The 15783-nt window shown below is 36.8% G+C and overlaps 1 protein-coding gene across 3 annotated transcripts in view; it reads left to right on the top strand.

Moving 5' to 3' along the window:
- The first annotated feature begins 693 nt into the window (after positions 1 to 693).
- The window catches only part of ints1 (integrator complex subunit 1), a 75985-nt gene continuing 60895 nt past the window's right edge, over positions 694 to 15783 (top strand). The window contains exons 1-12 of one of the 3 annotated variants that reach the window (XM_051933624.1): positions 694 to 794; positions 2721 to 2797; positions 2993 to 3283; positions 7710 to 7906; positions 9266 to 9403; positions 9560 to 9719; positions 9813 to 9918; positions 10388 to 10574; positions 10694 to 10839; positions 12272 to 12413; positions 12844 to 13020; positions 13136 to 13244. In XM_051933624.1, coding sequence (XP_051789584.1) covers positions 2740 to 2797; positions 2993 to 3283; positions 7710 to 7906; positions 9266 to 9403; positions 9560 to 9719; positions 9813 to 9918; positions 10388 to 10574; positions 10694 to 10839; positions 12272 to 12413; positions 12844 to 13020; positions 13136 to 13244 — 1711 coding nt within the window. In that variant the 5' untranslated portion in view covers positions 694 to 794; positions 2721 to 2739. Of the gene's footprint in view, positions 795 to 2693; positions 2798 to 2992; positions 3284 to 7709; positions 7907 to 9265; positions 9404 to 9559; positions 9720 to 9812; positions 9919 to 10387; positions 10575 to 10693; positions 10840 to 12271; positions 12414 to 12843; positions 13021 to 13135; positions 13245 to 15783 lie in introns of all 3 variants that reach the window. The other 2 variants (XM_051933623.1, XM_051933625.1) reach the window with 2 other exon arrangements.

Below are 15783 nucleotides of genomic sequence, written 5' to 3'. Positions count from 1 at the left end.
CGCATTTCTTCATTTTCATTCTCCTAACAGGTCGACAAACTTGTAAACTGGTGTCCAGATGTCACTAAACAGTCAACCACGAAAAGAGCAGACTAGCGCTCGTAAACCCGCTAAAAACCATTCACAAAATTCCAGTTGACTTTTCAATAAAGGGGTGTAGCATTAACTATGATGTACATATAAAGGGCACACCGGGTATGAACATTTAAGGCAGAAGAAGCCCTCCTGCAAAAAAAAAAAGTCGAATGAGCCAACCATTGCAGATGACTGCCTTTTACGTTTAAAAGTGTAGTTTACTAATGTTAATTGAACACATTGAACTTAAAAGGCTCGAAACGCGTAATATTTCCAACATCACTATAAAATATAAGTCAGCTAAAGCAGGGCAGTTGAAAACAGCAAATCGGGCAAGTAACACATATGGAGTAGCGACAGAGACTTTCAGCGCATTTTTTTATGACATTGTAGCATTTGCCAAAGGGAGACTCACTAAAGTTGGTTGTCTTTTTTTGAAGAACTACACTTCTCTTTTAATCGGACTACTCACTTTATCCCGATTCTACATATGCATATGAACCCACTAATGTTCTACTGTCCGTCTTATTAAAGTTCCGTAGTAGAACTCAAACACTGCATTTGGTTCCGATCTCACAACTTGAAGCCGGTAGGTGTTACATCTTTTTTGGCATTTCCGCTTCCTCTTGTGCCTGGATGATGGTTCCCTGGTTTGTTCCGATTATGATTAGTAAAGAAGATGGAAACATAGGCATTTGTGGGTGATTTTTAGCTGAACGGTACTTTTTAAATATCTATATTTTGACATAGTCTATAGTGTATTTATACGTTGTTATTAAGTGTAGCACGCACTACATAACATATGTAACTTCAACCATATGGGCTATGTATTAGATGATTTTGTTATCGCAAGTGCTTTAGAGTTACAGTGTTATCTATTTCGAAAGTAGAACACTTTAACCATAAGTGTTTGTGATTGTTTTTTATGTATGTCTTCATCGTGGTATTAAACAAGAATACTCCAAATTAATAGCTGCCAATCTGCATATGTAGAAATAAGAAAAAAAATAATAATTGTTTTATTCAGTTTCCTACCCTATGTATTGCACATTTTCATTTTTTAATAGTAAAGACATGAAACGTAGCCTTGTGGCGATCTTCACGTAGATTCTTCTCATATACCTGACACTGTAAATGATTACTTTTAACGCACTATATATCACCATCGGTCACTCCTTACATGTTTGGTTTGGGGTTCTCAACGTTTATGCTTTAAAGATCCCCCAGTATACGAGACCATGTAAGCCCGCCCGAATACACCAGTCCCCCCCCCCCCCCCCCCCCCCCCCCGATACTTCCTCACTTGCACTTCTGCTGCAGTCTTGACAAAGCTGCATGTTTTTTTTAAATTTTTTTATTATTTACATTTATTAGCAAAGTCGTACTTGCTGCTATTGCTAACACAGCGCCTGTATTTTTAAACCATAATAAAAAATTAAGAAGCTATTTCAAAAACACTCTTTTCGTTTTAATTGAATACGTTATTTTTACTAGTACTTGAAGTTCTTAAACTTAACATAAAACGAGTTGGCAGTTTTTAGGGATAAATAATAATCAGTTATTACCAAAATACTGAATTTGTTATTTCAGACATATGTCATAACAAAAGCTGCTGAATACTCTCATGGCTCTATTATTACTTTTTAAATAAGCATGTAATGATTGTGTGTTTTTGAAAATAAAAAAGTAATGTTTAAAATACAGAATTCACTGCAGTTTTTTCCATCCTTTAATCCCAGACACTTTGTTGTCCTTTAGATTCAGCACTGTGACATTTCCAGCAGCATTAGCCACACCAAACATGAATGTGTTTTCTCTGCACATACAGAATTCAAGTTAGTGAAAAAAAAGAGAGAATTGTGTGGGTTGACGGCATTGGTGAAGTAAGCCGCTGAAGTACCAATGGCCAGCCTTGACACCTGTGTAGCTTTAATAGTGAACAGAGTGGCAGCAGTAGTGTGTTTAAAGTTGACCTACCATCTCTCTCAGGAGACTGTCATGTCTTTGGTGTCTTGCTAAAACACAAACTTTCTTTATGGCAGTGTGGCCTGTCACCTTCTTGTTGATTTTTCATGCTTAGCCATTGTGAGCAGCCTGTTCCTATTCTAACTCCAAACTACTAGTAGCTGCAGTGAGTTGTGCTGTGTATATTAACGCAAGTGGACACCACAGACGCCTTTTGATGGCAGGTGTAAATGTATTTATGTTCATTTACATATGGATACAGCCAATGAAATGAATTTTAAAAGGGGGTCTTTCAGAAAACTGACAGTCATTGCATGCCATATATGACATATTTTAGATGATGATGAAGTGGTCTGCTTTGAATTACACTGAAAACCAGTTTGTTAAATAATCTTGACGCATTTAGGCTTTGTTGTTTGAGTTTTTTTATTTAAACTTGGCATTACGTTACCTTGCAGTAAATATAAATATGCTGTACATATGCGGCTGCCACACAGGTAATCTGGATTGCTTGGATAATTATAAATATTTAAATGAAATAAAATTTAAAGTATTTTTCGCACCCTCTCTCTACATATTTTTAAAGTAATGGTTACTGTAGTTTTTTTAGCATTTGAAATGTACTTCATAAATGTATTATTTATTATTTTTAGGTTGTAACCTATTAATTTTCTTTTAAGTGAGTTAAGTTTCATCAGAATGAATCGACCAAAGCCTACAACAATTAGGCGGCCAAGCAGTGCTGCAAAGTCTTCAGGTGAGAGAAGTTGCTTTTCTAGCCCTATTCTATATAGTTATGCATCTTAAAATGTTGAACTTGATTTGTTTTCAATCCTATTTTTTGTAAAAAATTGATCTATTTGTACAGAATGATTACAATAAAATTAATAAGATATAAAAAAAAAATAAAAAATGTTGAACTGTCATATAAAGTTTTGATTTTTTTTTTTAGGGCACCCACCACCTGGCGATTTTATAGCACTGGGTTCCAAAAGCCAGGCTCCAGAACCAAAAGCTACAACAGCTCTTTTGAAACCTGCGTCAGCAAGCTTACCTCCTGATCGTAAAAGAGAAGCTCCTACAGCTCTCCCACCGCCATCTGGTCTTTCAGGACTCACAAAACGACCAAAACTTTCCTCTACGCCTCCACTGAGTGCCTTAGGCAGGTTAGCAGATGTTGCAACAGCAGATAAACGTGCAATTTCCCCCTCTATTAAGGAGCCTTCTGTAGTACCAATTGAAGGTATGTTCTCACCTTTTTAATTGTATTATATTATTGAATCATATCTAATATTAGGTTTTTGCATTTATCGGTGCAAACAAAATTCCTAAACCTGTTTTTTTCCCATCCTGCTTAGTCTAATTCGATGGTTGACAGCATCTGGAGTCTTCCATTATTCATTTGCCGATAAGGCAGACACTAAGCTTGGATGCAATCACAGTTTGGGCCCACTTACTTACAAACCATGGGGCCAATATTTAAAAACAGTATGTACACTGTTTGAATATAGAAGAAAACCAGAGTACCTTGTTCAACCTGTTGTAAGTGACATAAATAGTTGGCCTCCAAGCTGCTTTTAATAATTTGATGTTAAATGCACCTACCTTTGGGAAATCTCCCAGTTGGTACTATAGGTGCTAGCAAAAACCGCATTATGATCATTCAGTCAGACATTAAATAAATTGGTTGAATTGCATCAATCAGCAAAAGGGTGTGAAGTGTTTGTGTATAGAATATGGCTTCTTCCAAGACTGACTATTTAGGAGAAAATCAGGGCAATAAGAGGCTTTTGGATGATCTACATGAATTACAGTTTTCCACAGCTGAGTTGGGAGAGACTTTAAATATGAAAATAATAGCCTGGTTGAACAGCAAATTTAGGCTTCTTAGGAGAGTGGCAAAATTGATTTCATTATTAAAAAAAAAATCATATAATCTCAATTACAGTTTATCAGAAGATATTTAGGATATCCTGATAACTAATGAAAAGTATATATTTTGCTGTGATTGGGCCTGAAATGATTTTTCTGACCCATTTAAATTTTTATGTTTGGTTCAAGCATACACTGTACATTGTCCTGTGCACACTGCTGCCATTAAGTAATTTGATTGCAGCATAATACTATGGAACATATTTAAAGATCATCCATCCATCCATCCATCCATATTCCAACCCGCTGAATCCGAACACAGGGTCACGGGGGTCTGCTGGAGCCAATCCCAGCCAACACAGGGCACAAGGCAGGAACCAATCCTGGGCAGGGTGCCAACCCACCGCAGAACACACACAAACACACCCACACACCATGCATACACTAGGGCCAATTTAGAATCGCCAATCCACCTAACCAGCATGTCTTTGGACTGTGGGAGGAAACCGGAGCGCCCGGAGGAAACCCACGCAGACACGGGGAGAACATGCAAACTCCACGCAGGGAGGACCCGGGAAGCGAACCCAGGTCCCCAGGTCTCCCAACTGCGAGGCAGCAGCGCTACCCACTGCGCCACCGTGCCGCCCTCTTTCAAGATCAGCTTCAGAGAAATTAGATAGACGCATGCTGCAAATTGCAGGAGACTTCCAGACTAAAACAATGTTATAAAATGTACCATACTTGGGGGTTCATCTTCTCACTAGCTAATGTCCTAAGACATATTTATCCAGCCATGGGTTGGCTACAAAACAAAAAAAAGTCAATGTTTCAGCGCTTACTAGAGGCGAATTAAAGAAGACCCCTGGGCCTTCTGTGTGTCAAATGTATCTGTAAGTAATAGTTCAAGGGTTTTGCAGTTGAACGAGTTGACACTGTCAGCAGCATAGGGTATTGAACTTTATCTCAAGGCTGCCTGTTCATTCCCCCACGTTGTCAATTATCCTGCATGTGCTCCAATTATAAAATACAGAGAAAGTAAATTTAACCTTAATCCTATATTGAAAAGTGCATTGGGATGCTGGTCAGTCTTGAAGATTTTGTGTAAGTTAAATTTTGCCCAGTTAAATCAGTGGCCAAAAAGGATGAGATGTTAGGTAGAACGCTGACATTTTGCATTCATAAGGAGCAAGACAATTTTCATAGTGTATATCAGGAAACATTTTTTTAATTTTTTTTTGTTGTTTTTTTTTTTTAATGGATTTTTGTTTTTGCATTTTTTATGTTATTGACTTTCTCATGCTGATCTATGAGTAAAATAAACTCCCATTTAAATGTGAAGGAATTCCATATTTTAAAACAATGAAATGATATATAATCCAATCAGATGAATACTTTTAATGATCGTGGTATTCTTTATGCCAAATGTTGTTTTTATTTAAAATTAGGATATCTTGGCATTACTCTGATTTTTTTTTTAATATAATAAAAAGGTGTCATCTGTATTATAAATGTTCCTATAAAGTACTTTGCTAAATGTGTACTCTGTGTAATAACTGATTTTATGTTGGATTAATGGACTTTTGGGGATTATCTTCACATGGAAGTACACAATTTAGTATCTTCATGTGGATTTTTTTGTGATTGTGGCACTGTTTAATAAATTCATAGATTCTATTATAAAACATACTTGTTTCTTCTTGGTAGTCAGAGAACCTTCAGTCCTTCAGAGAGTCTTCTTGTAGTTCATTTTTTGTAAGACAGGCAAATAGACCAGAAGTTTCAGTAATCTGAAAATGTAATCTTGTTTGCAAAAACCGTTTACATTAGATTGAAGAGGATCACAACTGTTTGTTTGAACTGTTCAACTCACAGTGACAGTATATTTTCTATCAGTCTTCACATACCATCCTTTTTGTGTGTACAGTGGTGTGAAAAACTATTTGCCCCCTTCCTGATTTCTTATTCTTTTGCATGTTTGTCACACAAAATGTTTCTGATCATCAAACACATTTAACCATTAGTCAAATATAACACAAGTAAACACAAAATGCAGTTTTTAAATGATGGTGTTTATTATTTAGGGAGAAAAAAAATCCAAACCTACATGGCCCTGTGTGAAAAAGTAATTGCCCCCTTGTTAAAAAATAGTCTAACTGTGGTGTATCACACCTGAGTTCAATTTCCGTAGCCACCCCCAGGCCTGATTACTGCCACACCTGTTTCAATCAAGAAATCACTTAAATAGGAGCTGCTTGACACAGAGAAGTAGACCAAAAGCACCTCAAAAGCTAGACATCATGCCAAGATCCAAAGAAATTCAGGAACAAATGAGAACAGAAGTAATTGAGATCTATCAGTCTGGTAAAGGTTATAAAGCCATTTCTAAAGCTTTGGGACTCCAGCGAACCACAGTGAGAGCCATTATCCACAAATGGCAAAAACATGGAACAGTGGTGAACCCTCCCAGGAGTGGCCGGCCGACCAAAATTACCCCAAGAGCGCAGAGACGACTCATCCGAGAGGTCACAAAAGACCCCAGGACAACGTCTAAAGAACTGCAGGCCTCACTTGCCTCAATTAAGGTCAGTGTTCACGACTCCACCATAAGAAAGAGACTGGGCAAAAACGGCCTGCATGGCAGATGTCCAAGACGCAAACCACTGTTAAGCAAAAAGAACATTAGGGCTCGTCTCAATTTTGCTAAGAAACATCTCAATGATTGCCAAGACTTTTGGGAAAATACCTTGTGGACTGATGAGTCAAAAGTTGAACTTTTTGGAAGGCAAATGTCCCGTTACATCTGGCGTAAAAGGAACACAGCATTTCAGAAAAAGAACATCATACCAATAGTAAAATATGGTGGTGGTAGTGTGATGGTCTGGGGTTGTTTTGCTGCTTCAGGACCTGGAAGGCTTGCTGCGATAGATGGAACCATGAATTCTACTGTCTACCAAAAAATCCTGAAGGAGAATGTCCGGCCATCTGTTCGTCAACTCAAGCTGAAGCGATCTTGGGTGCTGCAACAGGACAATGACCCAAAACACACCAGCAAATCCACCTCTGAATGGCTGAAGAAAAACAAAATGAAGACTTTGGAGTGGCCTAGTCAAAGTCCTGACTTGAATCCAATTGAGATGCAATGGCATGACCTTTAAAAGGCGGTTCATGCTAGAAAACCCTCAAATAAAGCTGAATTACAACAATTTTGCAAAGATGAGTGGTCCAAAATTCCTCCAGAGCGCTGTAAAAGACTCATTGCAAGTTATCGCAAACGCTTGATTGCAGTTATTGCTGCTAAGGGTGGCCCAACCAGTTATTAGGTTCAGGGGGCAATTACTTTTTCACACAGGGCCATGTAGGTTTGGATTTTTTTTTCTCCCTAAATAATAAAAACCACCATTTACAAACTGCATTTTGTGTTTACTTGTGTTATATTTGACTAATGGTTAAATGTGTTTGATGATCAGAAACATTTTGTGTGACAAACATGCAAAAGAATAAGAAATCAGGAAGGGGGCAAATAGTTTTTCACACCACTGTACTTTCCATAGCACACAATATTGCAAAATTTATCAAAAGGTACTTCTTCTATCATTAATTGTAAAAATTTAAGAAGACCACAGACTAGAGTAACAAAAAGATATGAGAGGTGATACTGATGCTCATAAATAGATAGCAACCTATAATAAAAATTTAGTTAAAGTTGTGTCATCAGCAGAAGAAAGCATGCTTTTCTCTAATTCCAGTAGTATGTTTGTTAATTACCTAGTGAATATAATTATTGCTTTGTTTCGCAGTTCCTCCTGCAATTCTTCTTGATGAAGTTGAAGCTGCAGAATTAGAAGGTAACGATGACCGTATTGAAGGTGTGCTATGTGGGGCAGTAAAGCAGCTGAAGATGAACCGTGCAAAACCAGATATTACTTTGTACCTCAGCTTGATGTTTCTTGCTAAAATTAAACCCAATGTTTTTGCTACAGAAGGAGTGATTGAGGTGAGTAAATCATGAAGATATTTTTGTCTTATTATATATTGGTAATTATTGTTATTTCTTACATATTCTGGTAGGATTAGTTATTGATCTCAACTTTGGGGGCAGTGCCAGTTCAATGCAGGACCCACACAAACACAACCACCCTGCCACATTCACACAATAGAGGGCCAATATAGATTTACATGTCTCTCTAGCACACACGACTGGACACCTATTTAAACCCTAGCTTTTCAAATTATGAGGCAGCAGTTCTGGCCACTTCCCTATTCTTTGAGAGAATCTGTTTTCACAGAGGTACCCTGTCATATTTCAGTCCAGCACTTTTGTTTAGTGTTCTTTACATATTTTATGGAGTACTATCAGTTTTATTTGTATTGTGTAAAATATGAATTGCAAGCAGCTTTAATGATCCTTTTTAGGACTACGCTTTACAAACTCTTTTCTCACACCTACCTACATTTTGGGATACATATGTATTTCTCTCAGCATAGTGCATGGTTTTTTTTCCTCTGTAAACTCAAAATTTCATTCCCAGGTATTTTGATCACTAGCCTCTGTCCTTTCATACTAGTTACATGGGTGGAAACTATCAGCATGCCTGAAAATTTCAAAATAGATTATAACACAATATTCTAAAAAAAATCCTTAATCCAGTTTGTGGCCAAGGATGACTGGAACCTATCCTTGCATCACTTGATGCCAGGGAAGAACAAGCATTGCCCTACTTATGCACTCACAGGACCACTTCAGTAATGCATCGGATAAAAACCAGACAGGGAGAATGCACAAACTCCACACTAACAACAACTAAGTACAGGATACGACTGGATGTAGCAGCACTAACCAATGGGCAACTATCACCAAGAATGCTGACTAAAAAGCCTGGTCAACACATTTGTAAGAGTGTGAGTCAAACAGAAAAACGTGTATATCCTCCCAAACTGCACACAATCCTGTATTCATTTTAATGTTGTGGGTATATGGAGTCTAAAGCATCTGGTACTAGTCCATCAATGTAGTGCTCAGGAAGTGTGTGAATGTATATACAGTATATATACATATATATATATATATATTTAATATAGCTTTCTAATAAGGTAATAGTAGTTTTCTTGTTATGTTGTGTTAATGGTACAAGGATAGAGAGCTACTTCTGTAAGTAAGCTTGAGTAGATTAAAACATTTTTTTTTACCGGTAATGCTGTAAAGTGATAGTGAATTTGAGTAGTACTCCTTCATTGTAGACTCCTTTTTAATTTGAAATATTGCTTGTAATGTATAATGCTTTTCCAATGTGTGACTAAGTTACAGTCAGGTGTTATTTTCCATTTCAGTAATAACCAGCCATGTCTTTTGTAGGCCTTGTGCAGTTTGTTGCGACGGGATGCATCCATCAATTTTAAAGCTAAGGGGAACAATCTTGTTTCAGTGTTGGCTTGTAATCTATTAATGGCTGCCTATGAGGAAGATGAAAACTGGCCAGAAATCTTTGTAAAGGTAAACATGAGAAAAATATTTTAAGGTTTTAATTTTAATATAGAGTTTGAAAATAAATGCAATAAAAACTTGATATTAATTACAGTGTAGCCCATTGAAGGTATGTGAACTGTTTATATGAATATCTACATAAAAAGTTGACTGGTTTTGTTTTAGGTTTACATTGAAGACTCTCTTGGTGAGCGGATTTGGGTTGATAGCCCACACTGTAAAAACTTTGTTGATAACATACAGACTGCATTTTGTACAAAGATGCCTCCCAAAAGCATGCTGTTACAGACGGATACTGGCCGATCTGGTGGCGACCTTAGTGCAGGTACAGTGTGTGCATGTAAGAGCTTTCAAGTATTTGTAATACTTCTAATTAAAAAAAAAAAATCATAAAACAGCTTCACACATGCTTTTGTAGGAAGTAGTCCCCACCCTTCAACTCCTGATGATGATGACAACCAAGCTGAACTACTCATTGCTGAGGAAAAACTTAGCCCTGAAGAAGAAGGGACAGTCATGCCCAGGTAATACATTGAAAACACTTTTTTATAAACTTATATTTGGTGTTGTACTCTTTTATAATGAAAAAATAAAAATATGAATATTTTATGCCTTTGGCATTGCTATTATTCACTTTTTGTGTATTAGAATGTGTCAAAGCTATCTAGTACATGTCTACTGACAATGCTGCCCACAAGATCTATGATTGAAGTCCACTTAAAGAAATGTAAAGCATCACAGACATTGTTAACATTCGTTGTTTTTATTTCTTTCACGTTGTTTTCCATTGAGTTGCAGTAACCATTTTTCTAGTAGAATGTACATTCATGTGTCTGTCAGTACCTTTGTAAATTTGGAGTCACCTTAGTTCAGAGATTATAAGCATAGGCTTGCACAATACTGCATCTCACGGCTTGTTTTTTCAAATCATGTACACTCTAAAACTTTTTATTGTTTATATTTTCACTGCAGTGTTTAAATGTTTCCTTTTAGGTATGAAGAGTTAGCAGAAAGTGTAGAAGATTATGTTTTGGATGTCTTGCGAGATCAGTTAAATCGCAGACAGCCAATGGATAATGTATCCCGTAATTTATTAAGACTGCTGACAGCTACATGCGGGTACAAGGAGGTTCGACTCATGGCTGTTCAACGGCTAGAGATGTGGCTGCAAAATCCCAAGGTTTAAACATTTCTTAACTTTTTACCCTTTTTAAAAATATATTTATACATAATTAAATACATTTTTAAAGCTTCATTGTCTCTGGCAGAGATATCCTAAGATTCTTTTTCTTTGACCAGCTGACTCGTCCAGCACAGGATTTGCTTATGTCTCTTTGCATGAACTGTAACACCCACGGGACCGAAGACATGGAAGTTTCTTCAAACCTTATTAAAATCCGACTGAAGCCTAAAGTCCTATTAAATCATTACATGCTATGTGTCAGGTAAGACAAAAAAAGTTTTTAGTTCTCCAAATTTCTGAATGTGATTTTTTCAACAACTAATCTACTTTAGTTTCAGTCAGACAATTTACTGTAATAATGTTAAATATGGTCCTTTTGGGTCTACAATAGAATTCTGTGAGTCATATTTTTATTTATCATAAAGGAAGTATTTCTCTTCCGTGTAAGGTAAAATATTTTGTTAACTACAGTCACAAAAATGTTCATATAAAAAAAAAAAAATGATGCAGCACAGTACATTTTTATTGTGTTTTTACATGCATAGTCAAACCACGCAAGCAATTTATGTGAAATTTGGATTATTGAATAGAGCATTATAAGGCTACTAGCCACAGTTCCTGTCAAAGACAGGTAATTTAGTAAATATATTTGCTATCTGTTGCCGTAAATGTACCTTTAGCGTCTTTCCTTTGTGTTTGCGTGTGTGAATGTCTCTTAACTGGCACTCCCTCTTTCAAGCACGTTCCTGTAAAGCCTACTTTCTTAGACTTGTCATTACTGTAAAGACATCTTTCTCGTCCCTTTTGGTTTTATACTTGCCTTCTTTGAAGGCATTGCTCTTGGCATGCCTTGTATGCCTTTATGCCTTCCCATGCATCTCACATGTGCACTTCCTCTTTTGTTGCATCGCCATAGCCAAACTGAAAAATCAGATCAGAAGAGGGACCGGACACACAGACCTTAGTGTTTTTTTTATAGTAGATAACCAACAAGGCTTGCTTACCCACCTGTTATATTTAAACTCTGCTTTTCTGTTTGCACCTTTTTCCTACAGATTGGGAGAAGACTGACTCTAGTTCATGACTAACTAAATATCTTGTCTTAGTTGTAGCATTACAGCAGTTGGTTTGGCTTCTCTTTTATTTATTAAAAAAATGACAGCAGAAAATGTTATTGGCTAATAATAACTGCATTGTTGCAAACAGAAATAATAATATGACTTGTTTTCAAATATGATGACTAAATCAAAGAATTTGAATGTGAGCTGTTAGTTTCAGTATCTTATGGATGACAGTCGCAAATAATAATAAGGGTCTCATGAAATTAAAGGAAACAGGCTAACCTCTACACATTTTTAGTTATTAAAAATATATGTAAAACAATGATTTAATTTTGTTTCTGTATATGTTGAAATTCACTGTATACGCTATTGATGTGACTTAGTAAACATTGTGGTTCCCTCCAGCACAGCCTGTTCAAGTTCTCTCCCATTGTATTATTTTGGTTTTCTTACTGATAAGTGACTAGGTAAACTGCATTTCATATTTCATTGTGCTTGTTTTATTTCAAAAATATGTGTAAATTTATTAATGCAGACACACATCTAGATGAAAATTTATAATAGAAACACCACCCTAAGAATTGTATTAACATTTTAATTTAAAATAGTACTACTGCTTATTGTCTAAAACAGGGAGCTTCTAAGTGCACACAAGGACAATCTTGGGACAATGGTGAAATTTGTGATTTTTAATGAGCTATCAAGTGCAAGAAATCCAAATAACATGCAAGTTCTTCATACAATTCTATTGCACAGTCCTGAACATGCTCCTAAGGTAAGCATAAATGTACAAGTTTATAAGTTGCCATAATGTTTGTATTTGTTAAATGAGAAAGTGAATTATGTATAATTAAGTATTTTTTTCTTTTTTGCAGAATTTTAGTATTTTTCCTTATAATGTATTAAATTTTTGTGTTAAGTTCAACATATATAACAAGTAAATGTTATTTTTTTCTCCCACTTTAAACATATAAGAATGGTAATCTGATATCTTCATTTTTATGTAAGTGAGATAGAGTAGTCTTAGCAAGTTGTCTTGTAGAAAAAATCTTTATGGAACCTAGTATGACATTTTTCAGGTGTGGTACTTGTTTATTAGTACTGAATTTCAATGTTTACCTTATGCAGCTTTCCAACTCCTTTTTGAATCAAGTGTATATATAGTTCTGATTTACTTTATTTCCTTTTCTTTTTCTTCTCCTTAGTACCTTGCAATGGTTTTTCAAGATTTGCTGACCAACAAAGAAGATTATCTGCGAGCTTCTCGAGCTCTTCTAAGAGAAATAATTAAGCAGACTAAGCATGAGATCAATTTTCAGTCGTTTTGTCTTGGATTAATGCAAGAGAGAAAAGAACCATCCTATATAGACATGGAGTTTAAAGTAAATTTATTTTTCAATTTTGTGTAACATAGCAGCTAATTCTTCTTTAATTCCTAGATTTTAGATAACTAATTAATTTACTGCTGTGCATTGATTTTCTTTATTCTCTGTATAGGAACGTTTTGTAATCCAAATAACAGATCTTCTAACAGTGTCCATGATGTTGGGAATCACAGCTCAAGTAAAAGAATCTGGAATTGCCTGGGATAAAGGAGAGAAAAAAAGTAATTACTGTTTATCTTGTATTGGCCTGTGTTGAAAACAGAAAATGACATATATTGAGTGTTTGTAACATATATAGTGTAACAGCAGAGTTAGGCTTCTCAGTGGTGTCATTGAAATCCAAATTGAAAAGCTAACCATTGTGTGATATGATCTAATGGTAAACTTTACACAGTACACCACTTTTATTACTGCATAGTTAGTAGCAAAATGTAGTAGATTCTTGTGTTTTAGTCATACTAGGGGTGTGCCCGGTGGCCCAACTCTCTTGTCGATAGATAGCTTGCTTTGCTTGCTATTGGTGCATGGTGGAATTTTTGGTAAAATGAAAAAAAAGAGGGTTATGTAACCCTATTAATAATATTTCACACAGGGAGGACGGCGGACGCAAACTCATAATCTTCATAGCCGTGCTACCATTGTGGCACCTGCGTGGCTTGTTGACTGCTAATATATACAACTCTACCAATACTGTTCTTAGTGGAGCAGATCACGGTATAATTGGTTGTATTGACTTGAGAGTATCATTATTGTATTTTCCTAATGAAGACAAAAAAACGATATACAGTGATCCCCCGCCTATCGCGAAAGTTATATTTTAGACCCATCAGCGATAGGTGAAAATCCACGATATAGAAAGACCATACAGTATAAATAAACATTTTTTTTAAAATAGTTTAAGCCTTAAAATACCCCTCCCACACACTTTAAACACATGTAAACTTATTAAAACACACTTTGTAAACACATATGATATGTGGATGTTGGGCTAAGCAAATGAGTAACATCTCTCTATTATAAAAAAAATCTTGGCAGGGAGACGAGGCTTGATCTTCTCAGAACACAATTTGACATCCCATGAGAGACATTTTAACGTCACGCAAGACAAGGCAGTGAGACACAGGACAACTGCTGTACAGGCTTTTAAATGATCGACGTGCAGAGCTACAATCAGAACATACATCTTGGCAGAAGCAGCACAAAGCCAGTAGCTGATCCGTCCACTTCCCCTTAGCGTGCGTTCAGCCCGCACGAATCCCCCCCCCCCCCCCAACCCCCCTCTTCCCAATGTGAACGGGAGAGACGCGAAGTGGCAGGAGCGTAGCGCACCTCTGGGGTAGTGCGCGATCGAGGCCAGATCATCTCGGACAGACACTTTGACGACACGCAAGACTAGACATTACAACCTTAAGAAGCAAAACCCGTGAGACGGTGACCTTTGCACGTCACGCCCTACTTACAAATAATTTAAAACAAGTTCACTGACATCTAACCTAGCAGCTGTAGGAATGCTTTTGTCAAACAAACTCCAGGTGCTCCCAGCTCTTAAAACAACGACAAGCAGAACATGCAGCTTGCCAATAGCAGCTGCAGCTTGCCAGCAGATGATCCGAGCACTTCTTTCTTAGCATGCGTTTAGCCCTCACACCCACCCTCCACTCCTCCTCCTCCTCCTTCTCCTTCATAACGTGAGAGGCAGAGATGCAAAGTGGCAAAAGTACAGCTGCTCTACATGCTTTTAAGTGATTGACGCATAGCGCGACAAGCACAACACACAGCTGGCCAGCAGCAGCAGCAAGTCAGCAGCTGAACCGATCGCTTCTCCTTAGCTTGCATTCAGTCCCCCCCATCACAATGCGAGCAGCATTATAAGTCCCGTGAAAAAGAGATTTAACCACGCCCGGGGCAGGAAATAAAGGACAAATATTGTTTTTACAAAAGTTTTAAAGTAAAAATGAAAATAATGCATATGTAACAATTCCCATGAAAATAACAATCTCTTTAAATTGTTTATCCGGTAAACCAAACCCGGGGGTGGGTGAGCGAAGCGAGCAGGGGGCACAGCCCCCTAGTAATAATAATAATAATAATATTAATAAATCCGCAATGTAGCGAGGGCGCAATAGCTGAACCGCGATCTAGCGGGGGATTACTCTATACATGTATACTATATGACGGTTTTGAAGAAAAATGAGCGTTGCATGAAAACGTTGCACAATTTAGCTAATCTTTTTATATATAGAGAGTAAATGTAAATCATTCTTTTTGTCATTAGAAGCAGTGCATAAAACTAAGGTTCACTGATTTGAGATTATTAAATGAAAAGTTTGTGGTATTTTACTTGGACATCAGAATTCTTATTCAAGGTTGCCTTCATTAAAAGAGCAGTAAGGGCGTATTATACATAGAAATTTGTGCACAACATCGTGCATTACATACAGAACAAAAATTCAATATAAGCTGCATAGAGTGATAAATAAAATATACAATATTTAGCAGGTCTTTGTTCATAATTAGATATTTTTTGTCAGGTAAGGTGTAAAAGCAGATGACAGGCTAAGATTGGCCAGGTACAACTTTGACAATAGGAGATTATTTAACCATTCAATCCAAATCAGCCAGCTGTCTCTTCTAATAGAGATTCATAAAGATCTGGAAGAAATTAGCTTATTCCTTAGCGAACTGCTAATGGACCACACCTGACCAGTCTCAAGACGTAGGGTGATGGAGTCCAGCACACACATGCTGCATACAGGCTCG

The sequence above is a fragment of the Erpetoichthys calabaricus genome, chromosome 11, assembly GCF_900747795.2.
Source record: "Erpetoichthys calabaricus chromosome 11, fErpCal1.3, whole genome shotgun sequence".
Taxonomy (NCBI): Eukaryota; Metazoa; Chordata; class Cladistia; order Polypteriformes; family Polypteridae; genus Erpetoichthys; species Erpetoichthys calabaricus.
Note: the sequence above shows the minus strand (reverse complement) of the source record. Positions and strands in the feature narration are given on the sequence as shown.